The sequence below is a fragment of the Muntiacus reevesi genome, chromosome 6, assembly GCF_963930625.1.
Source record: "Muntiacus reevesi chromosome 6, mMunRee1.1, whole genome shotgun sequence".
Classification (NCBI taxonomy): domain Eukaryota; kingdom Metazoa; phylum Chordata; class Mammalia; order Artiodactyla; family Cervidae; genus Muntiacus; species Muntiacus reevesi.
This window is the reverse complement of record NC_089254.1, coordinates 82,185,999-82,208,067: the sequence shown is the minus strand read 5'-3', so window position 1 is coordinate 82,208,067 and position 22,069 is coordinate 82,185,999. Positions and strand designations below refer to the sequence as shown.

Below are 22,069 nucleotides of genomic sequence, written 5' to 3'. Positions count from 1 at the left end.
CAGAAGGACCAAAATTTTTAAATGCTGGATTACACAGGCATTTGGCTAGTCTTCATTTCTTACATGTCTGCATGAGAACAGTCAGGTGAGATGAGGATATTTACCCATGTGTGAGGGAGCCAGGACATGGCAACCCACTCCAGTATCTGTGCCTGGAGAATCCCATGGACAGAGCAGCCTGGTGGGCTACAGTCCACGGGGTCGCAAAGAGTCGGACACGACTGAGCAGCTTCACTTTCACTTTCTTTCAAGGGAGCCAGGACTTCAGACCCATGCCTGATCTGAATTTCCTGGGCTCCATGAAGCAAAAATTCCTCAATCAGTCATTCAGTCCAGTCGCTCAGTCGTGTCTGACTCTCTGCAGCCCCTTGGACTGCAGCACACTAGGCTTCCCAGTCTACCACCAACTCCCGAAGCTTACTCAAACTTACGTCCAACTAGTTGGTGTTACCATCCAGCCATCTCATCCTCTGTCATCCCCTTCTCCTCCTGCCTTCAATCTTTCCCAACATCAGGGTCTTTTCCAATGAGTCAGTTCTTCACATCAGATGGCCAAAATATTGGAGCTTCAGCATCAGTCCTTCCAATGAATATTCAGAGCTGATTTAACTTAGGATTGACTGGTTTGATCTTGCAGTCCAAGGGACTCTCAAGAGTCCTCTCTAACACCACAGTTCAAAAGCATCAGTTCTTCGACACTCAGCTTTCTTTATAGTCCAACTCTCACAGCCATCCATGACTACTAGAAAAACCATAGCCTTGACTAGATGGACCTTTGTCTGCAAAGTAATGTCTCTGCTTTTTAATATGCTGTCTACGTTGGTCATAGCTTTTCTTCCAAGGAGCAAGCGTCTTTTAATTTCATGGCTGCAGTCACCATCAAAGTTCATCTTAATCCAAGTGCAGAGTCACCTAATGGAGAAGCAGGGCGCTGACAGTTTACTTTTGAGGTCAGTTGTGCAAGGAATTTGTCTAAGAATGATCTGGAAAGTACCAGTTTGTAGAAATCATTGATCCAATTTGAAATATTCTGATAGAAATTTTATAGGCTTTTACTGTTGCAGACAAAAACTTGGCAGGTTTTGAACAAAAATTTGGTCTGCTAATCTAAATGAAAACCTATCAACTTTAGCTTAGGAAATGTCCATGTTTCCAGATAAATTCTGTTCATACCTGTTTTGCTCTCTTTGTGTGTTTATTTTTGTCTTTGGAAATTATCTGGACCCCCTAATGAATAACTTTTTTCAAGCTAACTTTCTGTTACCTGTATGTGGCGTTTCTGGGTTATTCTCTTTGCAGAGTATGTATGTAAAATGTGAATTCTGCAGCCACCTCCACATTTCCACTCGCAGTGCTCCTAGACCACATCTGCTGCCTGTGCAGTTGGAACAGACTCTGGAAGTTCCCAGCTGCTTTCAGATTTAGTATTAGTGGAAATCAGAGCTGATCAGATAAATTGACAGTAGCAAACTACTGCCCAGTCACTCGGTCATGGCCAACTCTTTGCAACCCCATTGACTGTAGACCCGCCAGGCTCTTCTGTCCATGGACTTTTCCAGTCAAGAATATTGGAGTGAGTTCCCATTTCCTACTCCAGGGGATCTTCCCAACCCAGGGAATGAACCCACGTCTCTTGTGTCTCCTGCATCAGCAGGCAGGTTCTTTACCATTAGCACCACCAAAATCTCATATTAAAAAAAAAAGCAACCTAGCAACCATTATACTATTTAGGTTTGCCTCCTGGGTAACACATTTAAAATGTATACTTTTCTTTTTTCCCCTCTTTTTAAATTATATACTTTTTAAATCAGAGTATAATTGCCTTACAATATTATATCAGTTTTTGCTCTACAGCAATGCAAATCAGCTATAAGTACACATTTGTACCCTTCCTCTTGAGCCCCCCTCCCACCCCGTTTCTTCATTTTTAACTTGATCTCTTTCCCTCCCTCTGCTTTTGGCTAAATTAAACATGAAAGAAAACAGCAGTCTAAAGGTGTGTATTATAGGAGAATTGGATGACTCCTAGAGCCTGCTTTTCCCTGCCTTTCAATAAAAAACGATATAAAAAGACCTCCTTAGCAGCTCATCTCTTGATTTTAAGAAATTGCCAAAACTCAGTGCAACCCAAAAGTCAGCTGTGTAGAAGCTCTGCTGTTCTATATCCAATAGCTTTCTGATGCCATTTCATTATTTTTCTAGTTAAAAATGAAATTTATGGCAAAGAGAGATAAACATTGAGGGTAGGGCATATGCAAGAAGATGAACCTTTGCAGCTTCAGGTGACTCTGAATGTTCTGTAGCACTTTCCGTGTAGAGTAAGGAGAGAAGCCTGAAGCCCATCTCTTGTATCCCTTTCCTCTTCTACCCCAAAGAGAAGCCTCAGTCTGCTATTTTTATTTCCTCCTGCTACACAGCTGCAAATCTAGAGAGAGAAGGATGTGAAAAGAGAGTGCTTGGAGGGGGAGCCAGCAGAGCTCATTTGCATAGGCTCCGCCCCTGCCTGGTCAGCAGGAGTTTCAGCTGGGAGGAGGGGGTTGGGGGGAGAGGGAAGTGGTGTTTTTTACCTGTGGCCTCTGGGGTCTTCTTGGTCATCTCAACTACCAGCCAGGTTTTAGGCCAGGTTTTTCAACCTTTTCCCCTTCTACCTTGCTTTTCTTTGTTTTGTGGTTTTGTTTTTCCTTTTCCCTCTCTTCAAGCTGTTCTGAAAAAAAAAACAAAAGCAAAAACCTACAGCAGTAGGAATCCACCCTCTAGATTTCCCTTCTGTTTGTCCTTTGGGGAGTACAAATTTGGGGATCAGTAAGGCTTTAGGTGAGACAGACACTTAGTATGTTATTTCCCTGAGTGATAAATACATGCCTAGAAAGTTCCCTCTTCATATATATGTGCTTAATTTAAGACCACTTATCAACACACACACAGAGGCATACACACACGCACAAGCAGGAAAAGAAAATAATTCCCATGCTTCAAAATTCTGCCTCCTTTCTTCATTATTTATGCAGGTAGATGATGGCTTGTCACTTTGAAAGCCTGCGGGGGGACCTCATTCCTGCGTGTTCCAGAACAGACCTAAGTTGATGTTTTGTTCTGTGTGGAAACTTTGAGACATGTTTTCAGAAAGAAAAATAGCTTTCAAAAACTCACATCTTTGGAAACCATTCAACCAGCAGCTGTTAAGTTGGTCTAATGTTTATCCTGACCTGAGTACTTTTACTCCATGCATTATGTTAGCGGTTCCAAGAAGCCTTGAACCATCAAGATAGGGTTAGTCTTTACAAGTCACATTTTCTGTGAAGTGGCTATTGCGGACAATCAGCCGTCAGATAAATGCTTCTAAAGGAAGAATTACTGTTTCAATGAATGTGCCTTCGCACACCGCCAAAGCCGAAGCTCCTGCTAATTTAAGAAGAGGACTCTAGTAGTCTCTAAAGAAAGCAAAAAATAAAGAGTCTTTCAGGTTTATTTTAAATACATCTTTTTTTTTGCATTTACTTAAAGGCGTCATTTTCATGAGGAAGCAGTAAAAAAGCTATGGGGAGTGAGTGCCGTTTCATTGTACCTTTTATGGCCTATTAATTTGTTACCATCTATCACCTTTGTTGATGAAATTTTAATTTTGCCCTTGCTTGAGCATATTGTAAGAATTGTATAAACTGCAGCTCCCCATGCTGACAAAAAGGTCCTTTCAGCGAGAACAATTGGGAGCTCATTTTATTTCTAGAGCACATTTAAAATAACTTATGAATGAGAGTTGTCAGACATGAAATGCTGTATTAATTAAATCTTTTTCCAGTCTTTTTGCTTCTCTGGCTAAACCAACCCTTTAGAAAAATACTCGGCCACCTTAATTATAGAGGAGAAGACAAAAAGTATCCTTCACATTCCTCTGTCTGAATAAGAATAAGAACTCAATTCATCTGTATAATAACCCCATTAGCTGCTTAACTCAACAGAGCACATGGGAAAATTTTCAAAACCCACAATGTAAAAAGTGTTGATGGGTGGATCATTTTCAAGGTTTTGTTCTTTTAAGGTGCAAAATGGTCATTTTGTGTAAATCTGATATGTCATAACTGGTAGCTTTAAGGCATTTATGTGTAATGACATAAATAAGTTTTGTGTCCACTTCAACTAATGCATCTTTGTCTTTTAATATCTAGCAGCAGTACCATTCCAAAATAGATGATTTGATTGACAACACTGTAAAAGAAATCATTTCACTCCTAGTTTCAAAGGTAAGGTATTCTTTATATAATTTTCAACTGTGAATTTTTAGAAATGTATGTCTTAGCTTTTGAAATACCTGATTGAGAAATAGTAACTTTAAGGTAGATGTGAGAAAGTTCATATTTTAAGCAAAGTTAGGATCAAATTATGAACACTCTTTGTCAGTAACTTTTGGGTTTTTGTTTGATTAATTTTGGCTTTTTTTTTTCAGTTGTCCTTCTAAAAATAACTCTCTTGTCCAGTAACACCTGACCCTTTCACACTCACGTTCTCTTACTGTTTGTCTCTAGGGATGAGTTGAGTGGCCATCAGTTCTTGGAATTAGCTTGTTGGTTGTGGTGGCAGCACTGGGACTCTAGAACTGGTCTCACAGGTTGACAGAGAAGGTTGACAGGGTGATGTCTGAGGTTCTCCACTCTCAGAGGCCTCCCACGATTTCCTGTATGAGGTTTCAGATATCTTTGACAAAAGCTATGACCTTGAGTTGTATAAGTAGAGATGAAGCATCAATGAGTGTTCCATTTAAAATTCCACTAAGGACTTCCCTGGTGGCTCAGATAGTAAAGCACCTGCCTGCAACACAGGAGACCTGGGTTCAAACCCTGGGTTAGGAAGATCCCATGGAGAAGTGAATGGCAACCCGCTCCAGTATTCTTGCCTGGAGAATCCTCATGGGCAGAGGAGCCTGGTGGGCTACAGTCCATGGGGTCACAAAGAGTCGGACACGACTGAGCGACTAGCACTTGCATTAAGGTGGAACAGACTGCCATAGGTGACGTTTGAGATCAGATCTGATAGGAAAAGAGATGGACAACCTGAGAGCCTGGGAAGCTGAAAGAGCGAGGAAAGAGTATGCATGGGTCCCTGAGGGGCACTTTGATAAGAACAGATACTTGATTGAAGAACCCAAGATCAGACTTCATAAAACAATTAGAAGTATATACGAATGCAAAAGAATAAAAATATACAAAGGAAAAGTCACCTTCAATTCAGTAAACAGACATAGGACATGTTGTTTATTTTTTTCAAGGTCTTTATTGAATTTGCTACAATATTGCTTCTGTTTTATGTTTTGGTTTTTTAGCCACAAGGCATGTGGGTTCTTAGTTCCCCAAGGAGGAATCAAATTCACACTTCCTGCATTAGAAGGCAAATTCTTCACCACTGGACCACCAGGGAAGTCCCCATGTACATGTTGCTTAGAAAAGAAAAGATAGAGATGCCCAATAAGCATGAAAAATGTTAAGCCTCATTAATTTAAACCATACCAAAAACTAAAATTTACATAATATTTTCTTCTAGAAATTAGCACAGATGTTCTTAAGCTATCACTTGATTTTAGAAAAGGTCAAATGGGACACTCACATTTTCTGTATATGGAGGTATAAATGTCTACAACATTTATAGAACATAGGTTAGAATTCTGTTGAGTACATTGATACCCATTCACCCAAAATCCTTTTTGTATTTTTTTCTTTCTACCTAGAGAGATGCACAAAATTTGTATGCATTAATAGTTGTCACATTATTTCAAATTAAAAATTGACATCAACTTTAATCTCTAACATGAGATCAGTGGTAAATTATAGGACATCTATATTAAGAAAGCTTGCTTTCAAAGACTGTAATATTAAAGTTTCATAATATAGTGTCAAGTGGGAAAAAAGCTCAATATTTAGAAGTGGAAACTATGATCTGAATTGTTATCACGTACAGAAAAGACAGGTAAACATGAGAATGTCAGCAGAGCTTTTATCTGGGTGGTGGGATTATAGTTAATTTGCGAGTAGGGAGGATTTCTTAGAATTTATTCTGTGTGTTTTCCAAATTCTCTGGTAGCAGGTACTCAGGTGGGAAAAAGTCACACAAAAAAATGATTTTAGAATAACACCACCTCCCATTTGTTCTTGCTCTGCTGGCTTCCACCCCAGAACTGAACACCCACACTTACAGCACACACTCACCAAGAAGGGCAAAGGAGAAGGGTTAACAGGAACAGCTTCTGGCAGGTGGCGGAGGAGGTGAACCGCAGGAGAATGAAGCTTCTAGAAGAAGAACCAGGAGGTTCCTGCCCTCGCAGGAGTCCAGCCAGCCCGTCGCTTTTAGCAGCAGTGTGCCACCAGCACGCCAAAGGGACATAGTTAACAGAGCACCTTCATTGTCTATGAGCTGTCCAGGGAAATTTTATTCAGATGGAGCCTCACTATGAGCACAGTTCCTCTGTGGAAGTTGTCTTTCGTGAGAATGATACATAAACAGAGCTAATGAAGTGCAAGGGCTTCCCTGGTGGCTCAGAAGATAAAGAATCTGCCAGATCCCCTGGGGAAGGAAATGTCCACCCACTCCAGTATTCTTAACTGGAGAATTCCATAGACAAAGGAGCCTGGCGGGCTATAGTGCACGGGGTCGCAAAGAGTCAGACACGACTGAGTGACTAACACTTTCACTTTACTTTTTTTTCATGCAGTTCATAGGGCTTACCAGGTGGTGCAGTGGTAAAGAGTCTGCCTGCCAGTGCAGGAGACATGGGTTTAATCCCTGGGTTGGGAAGATCCCCTGGAGGAGGAAATGGCAACCCACTCCAGTATTCTTGCCTGGAGATTACCATGGACAGAGGAGCTTGGCAGGCTGCAGCCCATGAGGTCACAAAGAGTCAGGCATGACCGAGCATGCACTCACACACATGTAGTTCATAAAGGTTTAAATAGGCAACAAGGCAAAAAGACTATAATTAGTTTTGGTTGGGGGGAGGAGGGAGTGCAGAAAAGGTAGGCAGGGCTGCACATCATCTCTGCATTTGTTTCTGACAAAGTAAGAAACCTAAATTTTTCTATATCAAATGCATTTGGATAATGACAAAACTAGTATATCTGAGTCAGGAAATGGTGTTCCAGAAATCAGCACCATCCACTAGAACTGTCTGTGATGATACAAATGTTTATCCCGACCATCCAGTGTGGTAGCATGTGGCTGTAGAGCACTTGAGACATGACTAGTGCAACTGAGGAATTGAAATTTTCATTTTAATTCATTTTAAATAGCCTATTGAAACTAGCTATTAATATTATATTTAGTAATGAAGTCTAGATTGTAGTTATCCTTTCTCCTACAGTCAAATAGCACTTTTAAATAATCTTAAGTTTAAAAGTATAAAGTAAATTCATTTGGTAGTTTGGGTCACCATCTTAATTAAAAATGCTGTTTGCACGAAGATGACAATAAATAAGAAATTTTATATCATTAAGCAAAGATAAATCATGACAATTCTGTGATACAATCCTTAAATGCTAGCATGCCAAAAAATTGCCTGACAGCTTTTTCAAATGCAGGTGCCCAAGCCCTGCTTTCCAGAAGTTTTGGAAGCAGGACAGGAATGTGCATGTTTAGCCACTCTTCATGGTGATTTTGATGTAGGGGTTCCTGAGTCAGACTTTGAGAACCACTGCTCTGATGACCCTGCACCTAGATGGCTATATAAACTACCTTAAGACTAAAGCATATTTAAAAATAAGACAGCCCCTGAGATATGTGTTGCCATTTGTTTTCACCAAAGAAGAAATGGTTTTTTTAAGAGATATTTATGAAGTACCTACTGAGAAAGAGTGACCATACATGTGTTACTTAATTCAAACTGCATACCTAGCACCTAGGAAATAGGTGGGCTTACCCTATTTCACAGATGGGAATCTATTCTGCAAACCAGCAGAGTGAACTAACCAGAGTCATACACCTACTAAGTGCAGGTGTCGAGATTCAAAGCTTTGAGTTTCAGATTCCCAATCCAATGCGCTTGCTGATTTCAGATCTCCAGGAAAGCAGTAAAAAGCAATAGACTGTGAAAATTAAAATATGTAACTTCTACATTGATGATCATTATGAACGGCAAATTCTAAGAGATTTGTCCTAGACTTTTTATACCATATTAATTATTTCAATATTATATTAATTCAATATAAAGTAGATTAATAAAGTAGTGAATTCCTTGAATCTCAAGTGTTTCTTTCCATAATTTTAAGTTGTTGTGCATATTGAGAAATATGTTTATTACATATGGATGAATAAAAAATAACACATCCTTCTTTTTATCTCTTCAATTCTACTTCTGCATCCTCTTCTTATCCACATGTCTTCACAAATATTTTAAGATGATCCAGCATTGTTAATCACATGTAACACTCAGCAGCGTATGTCCCACGTACACACCCATTTTTCACACCTGGAAAAGATCTCAGCTTTCTATCCTGTGTTCTCTCTACCTAGCTGCTAAATGGTGATATTCTTGACTTTTTATATATGCTCTTCTCTTGAACTCATTCCATACATTTCTGTGACTTTCACACTTCCAGTTTAACTATATGTTGATGGTTCCCTTAGCATATAGGGAAACTCCTCTCCCTGAGAGGTAGTATATAATCTTGCTGCAAAGCCCAGCTACAGGCCTGAGGAGTTTAATGTGTTCATCCTAAGAGCAATGAGAAGTCATTGAAGAGTTGGCGTGGCAGAGAGCAGCAGTAGGGAATTAATCATATTTATTTGCATTATAAGATGATTCATTTGATTGTACATAGCAAGCAGATTGAGAGGGAGTAGGAAGGAGGCTGTAACATTGGTCTCTGTTGGACTAATCCAAAGACATTTAAGATATACAATGGGCAGGATGCTAAAGACTGAATGTCTGTGTTCTCCCACAATTCATATATTAAAACCTAATCCTTGGTGTGGGGATATTTGGAGGTGGTACACTTAGGAGGTAATAAAGTCATGAGGTTAAAGCCCTCATAAATGGGATTAGTGTCCTTATATAAAACACTCCACAAAGCTTCCTGGTCCCTTCTGCCAGGTGAAAACAAGCCAAAAGATATCATCTGTGAACAATGAAGTGGGTCCTCATCAAGCATTGAATCTGCTAGCACCTTGATTGTGGCCTTTTCAGCCTCCAATTCAGTTGCTCACTCATGTCTGACTCTTTGCAGTCCCATGGACCGCAGCACGCCAGGCTTTCCTGTCCTTCACCATCTCCTGGAGCTTGCTTAAACTCATGTCCATCAAGTCAGTAATGCCATCCAACCATCTCATCCTCTGTCATCCCCTTTTTCTGCCTTCAATCTTTTCCAGTATCAGGGTCTTTTCCAGTGGCCAAAGGAATGGAGTTTAAGAGCATCAGTCCTTCCCATGAATATTCAGGACTAATTTCCTTTAGGATTGACTGGTTGGATCTCCTTGAAGTCCAAGGGACTCTAAAGAGTCTTCTCCAAGACCACATTTCAAAAGCATCAATTCTTCGGTGCTCAGCTTTCTTTATAGTCCAACTCTGACATCCATACATGACTACTAGAAAAACCATAGCTTTGCCTGAGAGACTTTCCTGGAGCTAGAGTTCTGCCTCACTCCCAAACATACTGTTGTAACTTATAACTTCTAGCAAAGCTAGGCACTTCCCTGACTGCCAAGTTTGGGGTCTAAGTAAAAGTACCTAGTAACTTTATTACTAGGTAACACCATGAACACAAGTCCATTGAAAGTCTGTGATCCGACAGATTATGTTAGTAGTTCTAATTCTCCATGCAATTACAGAATGGTCAAAGAGCCCAGGAAAAGGTGACCAAGAAAAGAAAGTTCAGTCTACACGCTTTGCCCACCTCTGGTTGCTCCCCTAGCAGGGACCTCGGGTACCTCTTGGCATTGGCAGGTCAGTATAAACCCCTGACAAGGCTCCCCTTTTGCCTTCAGTCATTATGAGGCACCACAAAACCACAGAGCAGGACCTAACAGAAGCAGAGATATTAAGAGGTGGCTAGGATACACAGAAGAACTATACAAAAAAGATCTTCACGACCCAGATAATCACGATGCTGTGGTCACTCACCTAGAGCCAGACATCCTGAATTGTAAAGTCAAGTGGGCCTTAGGAAGTATCACTACCAACAAGGCTAGTGGAAGTGATGGAATTCCAGTTAAGCTATTTTAAATCCTAAAAGATGATGCTGTGAAAATGCTGCAGTCAATATGCCAGCAAATTTGGAAAAGTCGGCAGTGGCCACAGGACTGGAAAAGGTCAGTTTTCATTCCAATCCCAAAGAAAGGCAATGCCAAAAAATGCTCACACCACCACACAATTGCACTCATCTCACATGCTAGCAAAGTGATGCCCAAAATTCTCTAGGCCAGCCTTCAACATTACATGAACCGTGAACTTCCAGATGTTCAACCTGGATTTAGAAAAGACAGAGGAACCAGATATCAAATTGCCAATATCCCTTGGATCATCGATAAAGCAAGATAGTTCCAGAAAAATATCTACTTCTGCTTTATTGACTATGCCAAAGCCTTTGTGTGGATCACAACAAACTGTGGAAAATTCTTTAAAGAGATGGAAATACCACACCACCTAACCTGCCTCCTGAGAAATCTGTCTGCAGGTCAAGAAGCAACAGTTAGAACTGGACATGAAACAGACTGGTTCCAAATCAGGAGAGGAGTACATCAAGGCTATATATTGCCACCCTGTTTTTTTTAACTTATATGTAGAGTACATTATGGGAAACGCAGGACTGGATGAAGCACAAGCTGGAATCAAGATTTCTGGGAGAAGTATCAATAACCTCAGATATGCAGATGACACCACACTTATGACAAAGTGAAAAAGAATTAGAGCCTCTTGATGAACATAAAAGAGGAGGAGAAAGGGGAGGAGAGTGATAAAGTTACCTTAAAGCTCAACATTCAGAAAACTAAGATCATGGCATCTGGTCCCATCACTTTATGGCAAATAGATGGGGAAACAGTGGAAACAGTGACAGACTTTATTTTATTGGGCTCCAAAATCACTGCAGATGGTGACTGCAGCCATGAAATTAAAAGACGCTTGCTCCTTGGAGAAAAGCTATGATCAATCTAGACAGCATATTAAAAAGCAGAGACATTACTTTGCCAACAAAGGTTCATCTAGTTAAAGCTATGGTTTTTCCAGGAGTCATGTATAGATGTGAGAGTTGGACTGTAAAGAAAGCTGAGCACCAAAGAACTGATGCTTTTGAACGGTTGGAGGAACACTATTGGAAAAGACTCTTGAGAGTCCCTTGGACTGCAAGGAAATCCAACCAGTCCATCCTAAAGGAAATCAGCCCTGAATATTCGTTGGAAGGACTGATGTTGAAGCTGAAACTCCAATATTTTAGCCACCTGATACAAAGAACTGACTCATTTGAAAAGACCCTGTTGCTGGGAAAGATTGAAGGTGGGAGGAAAAGGGAACGACAGAGGATGAGATGGCTGTATGGCATCACCAACTCAATGGACATGAGTTTGAGTAAACTCCGGGAATTGGTGATGGACAGGGAGGCCTGGCGTGCTGCAGTCCATGGGTAGCAATGAGTCAGACACATCTGAGCGACCAATCTGAACTAAACTGAACTTGACTATACGGATCTTCGTTGTCAAAGTAATGTCTCTGCTTTTTAATATGCTGTCTAGGTTGGTCATAGCTTTTCTTCCTAGAAGCAAGCATCTTTTAATTTCATGGCTGCAGTCACTATCTGCAGTGATTTTAGAGCCCAAGAAAATAAAGTCTGTCACTGTTTCCATTGTTTCCCCATTCATTTGCCATAAAGTGATGGGACCAGATGCCATGATCTTAGTTTTCTAAATATTGAGTTTTAGGCCAGTTTTTTCACACTCCTCTTTCACCTTCTCCAAGAGGCTCTTTAGTTCTTCACTTTCCACCATAAGAGTGGTATCATCTGCATATCTGAGGTTATTCATATTTTTCCCAGCAGTCTCTATTCCAACTCATGCTTCTTTCAGCCCAGCATTTTGCATGAGGTACTTACTCTACATGTAAGTTAAATAAGCAGGGTAACAGTTTACAGCCTTGACATACTTCTTTCCCAATTTTGAACCAGTCCATCCTTCCATGTCCGATTCTAACTGTTGCTTCTTGACCTGCATACAGGCTTCACTGGAGGCAGGTAAGGTGGTCTGGTATTCCCATCTCTTTCAGAATTTTCGACAATTTGTTGTGATCTACACAGTCAAAGGCTTTAGCATAGTCAATGAAGCAGAAATAGATGTTTTTCTGGAATTCTCTTGCTTTTTCTGTGATCCAGTGGATGTTGGCAATTTGATCTCTAGTTCCCCTGCCTTTTCTAAATTCAGCTGGAGTATCTGGACATTCTCCATTCATGTACTGTTGAAGCCTCACTTGCAGAGTCTTGAGCATTACTTTGCTAGTGTATGAGATGAGTGTGATTCTGTGGTAGTTTGAACATTATTTGGCATTGCCTTTCTTGGGGATTGAAATGAAGACTGACGTTTTCCAGTCCTGTGGCCACTGCTGAGTTTTCCAAATTTACTGGTACATTGAATGCAGCACTTTCACAGCATAATCTTTCAGGATTTGAAATAACTCAACTGGAATTCCATCAGTTCCACTAGCATTGTTGGTAGTGATGCTTCGTAAGACCCACTTGACTTCACACTCCAGGATGTCTGGCTCTAGGTGAGTGATCACACCACTGTGGTTATCTGGGTCCTGAAGATCTTTTTTGTATAATTCTATGTATTCTTGCCACCTCTTACTATCTTCTGCTTCTGTTAGGTCCCTACCATTTCTGTCTTATTGTGCCCATCTGTGCATGAAATGTTCCCTTGGTATCTCTAATTTTCTTGAAGCGATCTCTAGTCTTTCCCATTCTATTGTTTTCCTTTATTTCTTTGCACTGATTGCTGAGGAAGGCTTTCATATCTCTCCTTGCTACTCTTTGGAACTCTGCATTCAAATGGGAATATCTTCCCTTTTTTCCTTTGCCTTTAGCTTATCTTCTTTTCTCAGCTATTTGTAAGTTCTCCTCAGACAAACATTTTGCCTTTTTGCATTTCTTTTTCTTGGGGATCGTCTTGATCACTGCCTCCTGTACAATGTCACAAACCCCTGTCCATAGTTCTTCAGGCAGTCTTGTCTGTCAGATCTAATCTCTTGAATCTGTTTGTCACTTCCACTGTATGACTGTAAGGGATTTAATTTAGGTCATACCTAATGGTCTAGTTGCTTCCCCCACTTTCTTCAGTTTAAGTCTGGATTTGGCAATAAGGAGTTATGATCTGAGCCACAGTCGGCTCCTGGTCATGTTTTTGCTGACGTCTAGAGCTTCTCCATCTTTGTCTGCAAAGAATATAACCAATCTGATTTCGGTGTTGACCATCTGCTGATGTCCATGTGTAGAGTCTTCTCTTGTGTTGTTGGAAGAGGGTGTGCTATGACCAGTGTGTTCTTTTGACAAAGTTCTATTATCCTTTGCCCTGCTTCATTTTGTATTCCAAGGCGAAACTTGCCTATTACTCAAGGTATCTCTTGACTGCCTACTTTTGCATTCCAGTCCCCGATGAGGCAAAGGACAATTTTTCTTTTAGTGTTGGTTCTAAAAGGTCTTGTAGCCTCCAGACTGTGAGAAGTTATTATTGTCTGTAAGCCATCCAGTCTATGGCATCCGGCGCAGCAGTCTGAGCAGACTGACAAGGGATTAGTAGTGGGGAGAGAAAGGAGAACATTGAGGATTCGTCTAGGTTTATAGCCTGAAGCAGGAGATGGATGTTGATGTGTTTCAGTGATGCAAGGTGCCCTGGGAGAGGAACAGATTTAGACGAAAAGATAATGATATCAGTATCAGGCATTTGGGAGTTGAGCTACCTCTGAAATACTGGAAGGAGGACATACCAAGGGAACATTCAGATATTTAGGTGTTTGGGGCTGGAGTTCAGAGGAAGGATATGGGATTGAAATACTAATGTAACCATAAGATGTCAGCCATTGGAAATTATTATATCAGTAGCTGCTGTTCTCAGGCATATGTGTTATAACTGGAGCCCCTGTGGAAGATGTGGAGAGATGAAAACCACCTTAAAGAAAGCAAAAGCTTCCAGGGGACTTCCCTGTCAGTCCAGTGTTTAAGACTCTGTGCTTCTGATGCAGGGGACTTGGGTTCAGGTGGAGGAACTAAGATCCCAAATGCTATGTGATGTGGCCGAAGAAAAAGTTTCCAGCCAGAAAAGGACTTAGATAATTTTTACCAAGAAAAAACAATGAAGGCAGGAACATTAAATCTTGCCAAGGAAAGGATACAAGAAATGCCATATTTATTGCTACCTTATATCAAGGCTATGGTTTTTCCAGTGGTCATGTATGGATATGAGAGTTGGACTATAAAGAAAGCTGAGCACAGAAGAATCTATGCTTTTGAACTGTGGTGTTGGAGAAGACTCTTGAGAATCCCTTAGACTGCAAGGACATCCAACCAGTCCATCCTAAAGGAGATCAGTCCTGGGTGTTCATTGGAAGGACTGATATTGAAGCTGAAACTCCAATACTTTGGGCCCCTGATGTGAAGAGCTGACTCATTGGAAAAGATCCTGATGCTGGGAAAGATAGAGGGCAGGAGAAGAAGGGGACAACAGAAGATGAGATGGTTGGATGCCATCACCTACTCAATGGACATGGGTTTGGGTGGACTCTGGGAGTTGGTGATGGACAGGTAGGCCTGGTGTACTGCAGTTTATGGGGTTGCGAAGGGTCCGACACAACTGAGCAACTGAACTGAACTAATTGTTGTTGTTCAGTCACTAAGTCATGTGTCCAACTCTTTAGCACCCTGTGGCCTACAGCATGCCAGTCTTTCCTGTCCTTCACTGTCTCCTGGAGTTGCTCAAATTCATGTCCATTGAGTCAACAATGCCACCTAATCCTCTGTTGTCCCCTTCTCCTCCTGCCCTCATTCTTTCCCAGCATCAGGGTCCTTTTCAGTGAGTCAGTTCTTCTCATCAGGTGGCCAAAGTATTGAAGCTTCAGCTTCAGCAACAGTCCTTCCAGTGAATAATCAGCGTTGATCTCCTTTAAGGTTAATTCGATCTCCTTGCATCCACAGGACTCTCAAGAGCCTTCTCCAACACCACAGTTCGAAAGTATCAATTCTGCGGCACTCAGCCTTCTTTATGGTCCAATTCTCACATCCATACATGGCTCCTGGAAAAACCATAGCTTTGACTAGATGAACTTTTCTTGGCAAAGTGATGTCTCTGCTTTTTAATACACTACCTAGGTTTGTCATAGCTTTTATTAGAATTAATTAACCCGGACAAACCGGGAGTTCAGGAGAGCTAGACTTCATTCCTGCTTCATGCTAGCAACTGGGTCTCCTTGCATGACTCAGTTTCCTCATCAAAAAAGCAGGAGCTTTGGATGAGAAAAATATCTACAGCCTTTTCTCAGTCTAAAGCAAAGATCGTTATATATGTTTGTGTGTGGAGGCCTCGGGGGCCTGCATCTTTTCTGCCCAGGCTCTCAAGTTCCATAGCACACACGATGTGTTAGAGTTAGAAAACAACCCTGAGATCACCTAGCAGGGACTTTTCAAGCATTTTTATGATGTCTGTGACATATTTATATATACTTTTATGATGTTTATGAGATACATCAGTATTTAGTGTCTTCAAATATGTCTTAGGCGTTGGTTGTTCAGTCACTAAGTCATGTCCAACTCTTTGTGACCGCATGGACTGTAGCCTGCCAGACTCCTCTGTCCATGGGATTTTCCAGGCAAGATTGCTGGAGTGGGGTGCCATTTCCTTCTCCAGGGGATCTTCTCAACCCAGGGGTTGAACCCTGGTCTCTTGCATTGGCAGGCGGATTCTTTACCACTAGTGCCACCTGGGAAGCCCATAAATACATATACATACACACAAAGACCTATTCTTCTTGATAACCTGGAATATTTTTCCCTGTATTTCCCTTAAAAGGGCCAGAGGACAGATCTGACCTGTCTGGATGATGTAATTAAAGTATCTTCTCCCCCAACCCTAACTCAACCAGATTAAGTCAACTGGTTTATTTTTTTTTTAGATTTGTTTGTTTATGTGTTTTTGGCTGTGGCATGTCTTCATAGCTTTATATACACATAGGAAAATGCCTCTTAAACCCTGTTAAAACCCAGCAGGAAATTTAAACCCATATGTCGTGTGGCACACTGCAAGTTTCATTCTACTGGTCACTTCACTGCGCCTTCATCTTTAATTTCCCTGAGGGTGTACGTGATGAGGCAAAGTTGGTAATCACCCAGACAGACTTTAGGTGCTCAGTATTATTCCAACAAACCCAGTAAATGACATCCACAGTAAAGAGCAGGGAAACAAAGAGATTACAGGGTTTCGTTCCCACCCGACATTCTCAAGAGAACAGAGCTCAAGGCAATCTGTGAGTATTTATATACTCCCTGAGCTGAACAGAGAAAGTTCACAGGAAGCAGTTAAAGACACAGCAACTAAATCCAGCATTTCACTGGATTTTTTTTGGATTCTTGCAGCTTTACACAGCTAAAAGCCAGATGGAAACTACATCGCTGTTAGTCAATGTTGATATTAATAGATGTGGGGTTTTAAGGTAGCTCTTCCCCCACGTGTGCCTTGACAAAGAAAACCTTCCTGTTGGAACCATATGGCTTACCTGGGTGATCCCAGGGGGCCAGGCACTGCTCACTGCCGGGTAAGCACTTAGAGTCCCTGCTGTGTGCGGCCTCCCCCGGGACCATTTGGAGTAGGAAGGATCCCAGGGAGACACTCTGCCTTGTTGTTAAAATGGAGGCCAAGAATTCTGTGACATGCGTGCAGCAGGACCACCCATCCACACGTTGGACTTAGTGGGGTATAACCTGGTGCTGCTTCATACTCTAAAGAAAGGACAACCTAGACAGGCTGCCATCTGCCACAGTGGGGAAACTTCTGCCTGCGGGTCATCTGCTGATGGACTTGCCCCAGTGTTGTTTGAGTCACTCCATTTCAGCTATCCTGCTCAGGTCCTATGCTACCATGTGAATGAGGCTTACCCACTCTCCTCCAATGGAAGTCAGTTCAGTTATACTATTTGTCCCTCATCACTTCCTGCCTTGCCTCACGACCAACTGTATACATCTCTTTCTCTCCTGCTAGTTTGTATGTTCCTGGAGGGAAGGTTCTAAGAGTCATACTTTTTGTATTTCCCATATTGTAAAGTGAAGTCGCTCAGTCGTGTCCAACTCTTTGCGACCCCATGGAGTGTAGCCCACCAGGCTCCTCCGTCTGTGGGATTTTCCAGGCAAGAGTACTGGAGTGGGTTGCCATTTCCTTCTTCAGGAACTCTGCCCAACCCAGGGATCGAACCTGGGTCGCATTGCAAACAGACGCTTTACCATCTGAGCCACCAGGGAAACTCCAATAATAATAATAACCAAATAGTATTTATTGAACACTTATTATATACCAGACACATTACTGTCATATCATTTAATTATTACAACTTTGTAGTGTGATGATAAAAAACAGAGCTTTGGAGCCAAATCACCTGTATCCAAAGCCTCCCTCCTCTACCATCAGCCCCAAGACCTTGAGACAGATAGAATTCTGACCTGGGTCTTCTGACTTATGGTGTCAACTCTATCCTGCCTCCATAGTTATCATTTCATTGAATAAGACCCATTATCTCATAACGAAATTTATTATTTCTCCTTACCATTGAACAACCCCACGGTTACCCCCATGAACTTGTAACTTAATATGTGTAGGTTTTTAGACATATAATCCCTAGTGATATAGCTAATCATACCAATGATATTCATTCTTTACATCTCTTAGTGTGTTGCCGTTTTCACAGCCCCTTCATCTGAATCATCTCTGTTGATCTTCACCCCATCCTTCTTGTGGGCAGAGCAGTGTCATCCTCCTCGTTTTAGTGATGAGTACGCTGAGGCTGGAGAAGCTGAATGTCCAGCCTCTTAGCTCACAGCCAAAGAGTAGGCAGAGCTACAACTCGACCTCAGACCTTCTAAACCCATCCAAGGTCAGCCTCTAGCTTGGCCAGCCCCTCAGCATCACTCCCCTGTGGAAACAAATGCTTGCAGGCACCAGGGACCAGGTGCTGTGCTAGAGCCTTCAGTGGTTCAGGTTGTCTGGTAACCATAGCAATGGTCGCTCTCCTCGTGACAAATGAGATCACCCAGCTCACACTAGCGCTCAGGATTTGAGTTACCAGAGACGAGGCATTTTCCACAGAGGGCCATTAAGTTTGGAATTCCCTTCCCCTGATCTGACACAACCCTGGAGTATTGGCCTTCTGGGTCTTTGCCAACCACATCAAGTTGAGTTAGCCAGCTGTGATAGGTAAGAAATCTGAACGAGCAGGAGGAAAGTGCTCAGTGGACGTTTAGTTGTGAGCAATTTGTAATTTTGTGGTTTTTGCTGTTTGTGTGCCCTAGGATAACTAACCGACCATATATAATTCTCGTTCTTTAAAAACAAAATTTTAGTCAGCTGTTTGCATGAATTTGTTTCTGTGTTCTTACATCATGTCGCAAATGATGTGATGGAGAAACCTATAGGGAAGTTTTTGTTTCTTTTGCATAAACTATTTTGCAGTAATTGACCAGCCATAGAGAGAAGATTATCTCCTGTGCACCCTCAGTGAGCTCCCTGGTCACCAGAGACCAATAAGCTGTGTCCCTGGAACTATTATCACTTTGTTGAAGAAGCTGCTATGTGAACAAAAACCAGCCTTCATTAATTTCCCTTTTCGTATTTAAAAAACCTTGTCAGTATTTTCCCTTTGGGAAAGTATAATTTTTCAATGGTGCATATTATTTTATATGCACCATATATATGCATATTATTTTATTATTTTATATTAGTTCTAAAAAGGAAAGATGTAGGGTAGTAGATCCTTATTAACATCTCTTCTATATCTTCATGCCAGATCTTAATGTTCCCACTCAGTGAAATAAAATGTTCCACATTTTAATTACATTACGTATATGTATCTTAATTTTCATTTCATAGAAACTAAAAGTTTAGAAAGGTAGAACTCTTAAGACAGTTTAAATTCCATACCGCTCCCCCAACACAAACACACCGTTTGACTGATGGGGGAACTGGTGCACTGGTTGTCTGGACCCCACATAGCAGTCAGTAACAGAATCAGGATGTATTTTCTCAGCCTGCTGCTCTTTCTATTGTACCCTGACGTGTGTGTCTCTGTTTGAGCTCCTGATTGCTTTGTAAGCTTCTGAAAGCGGGGGTGATCCTTACGTGTCCCAGTTGGAGCTGCTTGGTGAATACTCGCTAGCTAATGTATCAGACTTCATTTTAGTGTTACAAGAGCCTCAGATGTTACACCTCCTTTTCATTATCTGTTCTCTTTTTCATTCAACCTCTTCTGTGGTTAGAAAAAGTTGGGGAATGGTCAAGTGATATATGATAGAACAGGATTTGAACACTTGACCCTCTAAACATCTGTATTTTTTTCTTGAGGTGTTACTGACCTGCAACACTGTATTAGTTGCAGGTATACAACATAATGATTTGATACTTGTATGAATTTCAAAATGGTCACCAAAATAACTCTACTTAACATCATCCATCCCCATTCATAGTTATAATATTTTTCCTTGTGATGAGAACTTATCTATACTGGAGTTGAAAGTTATTTTAAGGAATAGTCTCAGGGATTTAAAGTTATTTACTAAGTGGTTTAAATTATCTCACACATAGTAACCAGACTCCTATTATACATTGTTCTTTTATCTTTAAAAATGTACGTATTATTTCCTGAAAAGTGAAAGGACCTTAGAATTTATCTTCAAAATAAGAGAATAAACATCATAAGCCAACCTCTTAGGTGTGACTTTGTACATTTTGGGTTTTTGTGCCATGGGAGAAGTTGATCCAGGAATTGTTTGCCCTGTTATGCGTTTGTGCGCACAGTCCTATCCTAAATACTCAACCATAAACTGTGTTCTAGTTTGTTTCAGTGCTGGAAGGGGTGTTGTCTAAGCTCTCAAGATATGATGAAGGCACTTTCTTTTCATCCATCCTGTCATTCACTGTGAGTATTTTGAATGAGTTCTCCTCTCTCTTTTGACTGCTGTCATAGTACTTATCAGTTAAGAAAGTAATTCTCATAATTATCTCTTTTCCACTTAAGGTGAAAGCAGCTGCAAAATATGTTGATGTTCCAGTAAGTATTTTTTATTTGCTTTTAAAAACTATATATAATTCTTCTAAAAATGTATTTATGGTTCACCATGGGTTTATTTCAAATCTTTAAACCAGTGTGATTCCCTCAGGGAGCAGTTTATTTTTAAGTGAGGACTAGCTCTCATAGCAAAACCTGACAAGTTTATTTCACTGTACTTTTCCTGTTGCAACTTGGGGACTCTTATGGAGGTCAGTTCATCATGAGAACATACCAGCTCGGGGGTAGCTCCAGGATCAGGGAGAAAATGCCTCTCATTATTTATAGAAAAAAATTCACTCTCCTTTCCTTGCCATGAAGGCTCTCACAGGTGTCTTATTGGAGTTTAAGTAACAAAACAAGAGGAATCAGTTAAATCAGAGGACTAGTTTTCTAAATACAGAAGTGTCATAAATAAATCAGTGTTGACTTACTTATCATTTGGTTTTTCACAGAATTCTTGGGAAATAATGCATAATCTGTAAATTTGTTCAAAAATTAAGAGAGGAAACTATGAAACTTACTTAGCTACAATGAAAAAAAATTTACGTGATAAATATAATCAACAAGTTAGTACAGCATTTTTAAGTTGACAATCATTAACAAAGTTTTTGCCTTAAATTCCATTATCACGTATATATGATCAAGGCCTCTGATAATCTGTTGAATCATGTGTCTTGGCATGTATATCAACGAGTTAGAGCACAATGGAAAAAAAAACATAAAATTTAAAACTAAGTGGAATATAAGTCATCTCATCTTTAATTCAGGCTGTGCTTGAATAGCATTACCATCTCTAGGTCATTATTATAAATGTTAGCACTTTTAGTGCTGGCAAGCTTTGTATATCTGTTGTAGGTGGCTCTTATTTTTAAATTGCATGATTTCATTTTATACTATGGATTCGACAGTCCCCAGATTTACCGATGCTATAGTTATTAAAAATGAACATTTGAAATGAAAAGGCCATGGACTTTCCTATCTTTGCCTAGGGTTTCTTGGGAGTAGGTTTTGTTTTTAGTTTTACAAATAATTCCCAAAGAAGTTTTGGCATACTCTTTGTCTTGTATTAGAATCAGAAAATCAGTACTGGGCAATAAACAGAAATAATCACATGTGTGTGATCCTGCAAAGGAGCCTCTCGAAAGAGAGAAAGGAAGCAGTGAGGGGGAATAGTTTATATTTGCTATCTGAAGAAGAAAAGGACAAGTCATCATGGGAACATATGGACTTTATTGTTCTTAACGAGTACTTTATAATATAGATTTTGTTTCTAATTTTGAATTATTAAATACACATGGAATGGAACGCCGTAATTATTTCTGTTCTTAGGGCTATAGCAATTCTTGATTTGACTCTGTACTAGATCTGTTAGAGCACTTAGAGCTTCATTGTTGAAAGACCCGGAAAGTGGTTCATTCTTGCTCCTTTTCATGCAGAAGCCCCCTCTCCTGATAGCCCTCAAAAAGATTCAGTCAAGCTCTTTTAATTTTTTCAGTGATTGTAGGCTCACCGTAAGGCAGCTTCCTCTTATGTGTAACGAGTTGAATATCTGTACCTCTGTGATTTCTATCTTGATTCTAATTCCTTTTCTGCGTGATAGCCCTTCAGATATTTGGTGATAGTTATCATGCATCCTCTTCCCAAGAGATATGATGGCTATTCAAAAGGATTTGTTGTCTAAGGAATTCTTATTTTCTACATTAAACATCCTCAACTTTTTCACTAAATTCGTTGAATAAATCTTATTTAATAATCACTAAGTGCTAGACTCTGGGCTACAATGAAAAAATATATATGTCCTGCCTGCAA

The 22,069-nt window shown here is 40.6% G+C and overlaps 1 protein-coding gene across 10 annotated transcripts in view; it reads left to right on the top strand.

The window, feature by feature from the left end:
* Positions 1–22,069, top strand: part of CADPS2 (calcium dependent secretion activator 2) — a 544,800-nt gene that overhangs the window by 481,876 nt on the left and 40,855 nt on the right. For 8 of the 10 annotated variants that reach the window (XM_065938665.1, XM_065938663.1, XM_065938662.1 and 5 more), the window contains 3 exons: positions 4,167–4,241; positions 20,045–20,128; positions 20,228–20,260. In XM_065938665.1, coding sequence (XP_065794737.1) covers positions 4,167–4,241; positions 20,045–20,128; positions 20,228–20,260 — 192 coding nt within the window. The remainder of the gene's footprint in view (positions 1–4,166; positions 4,242–20,044; positions 20,129–20,227; positions 20,261–22,069) is intronic. The other 2 variants (XM_065938660.1, XM_065938664.1) reach the window with 2 other exon arrangements.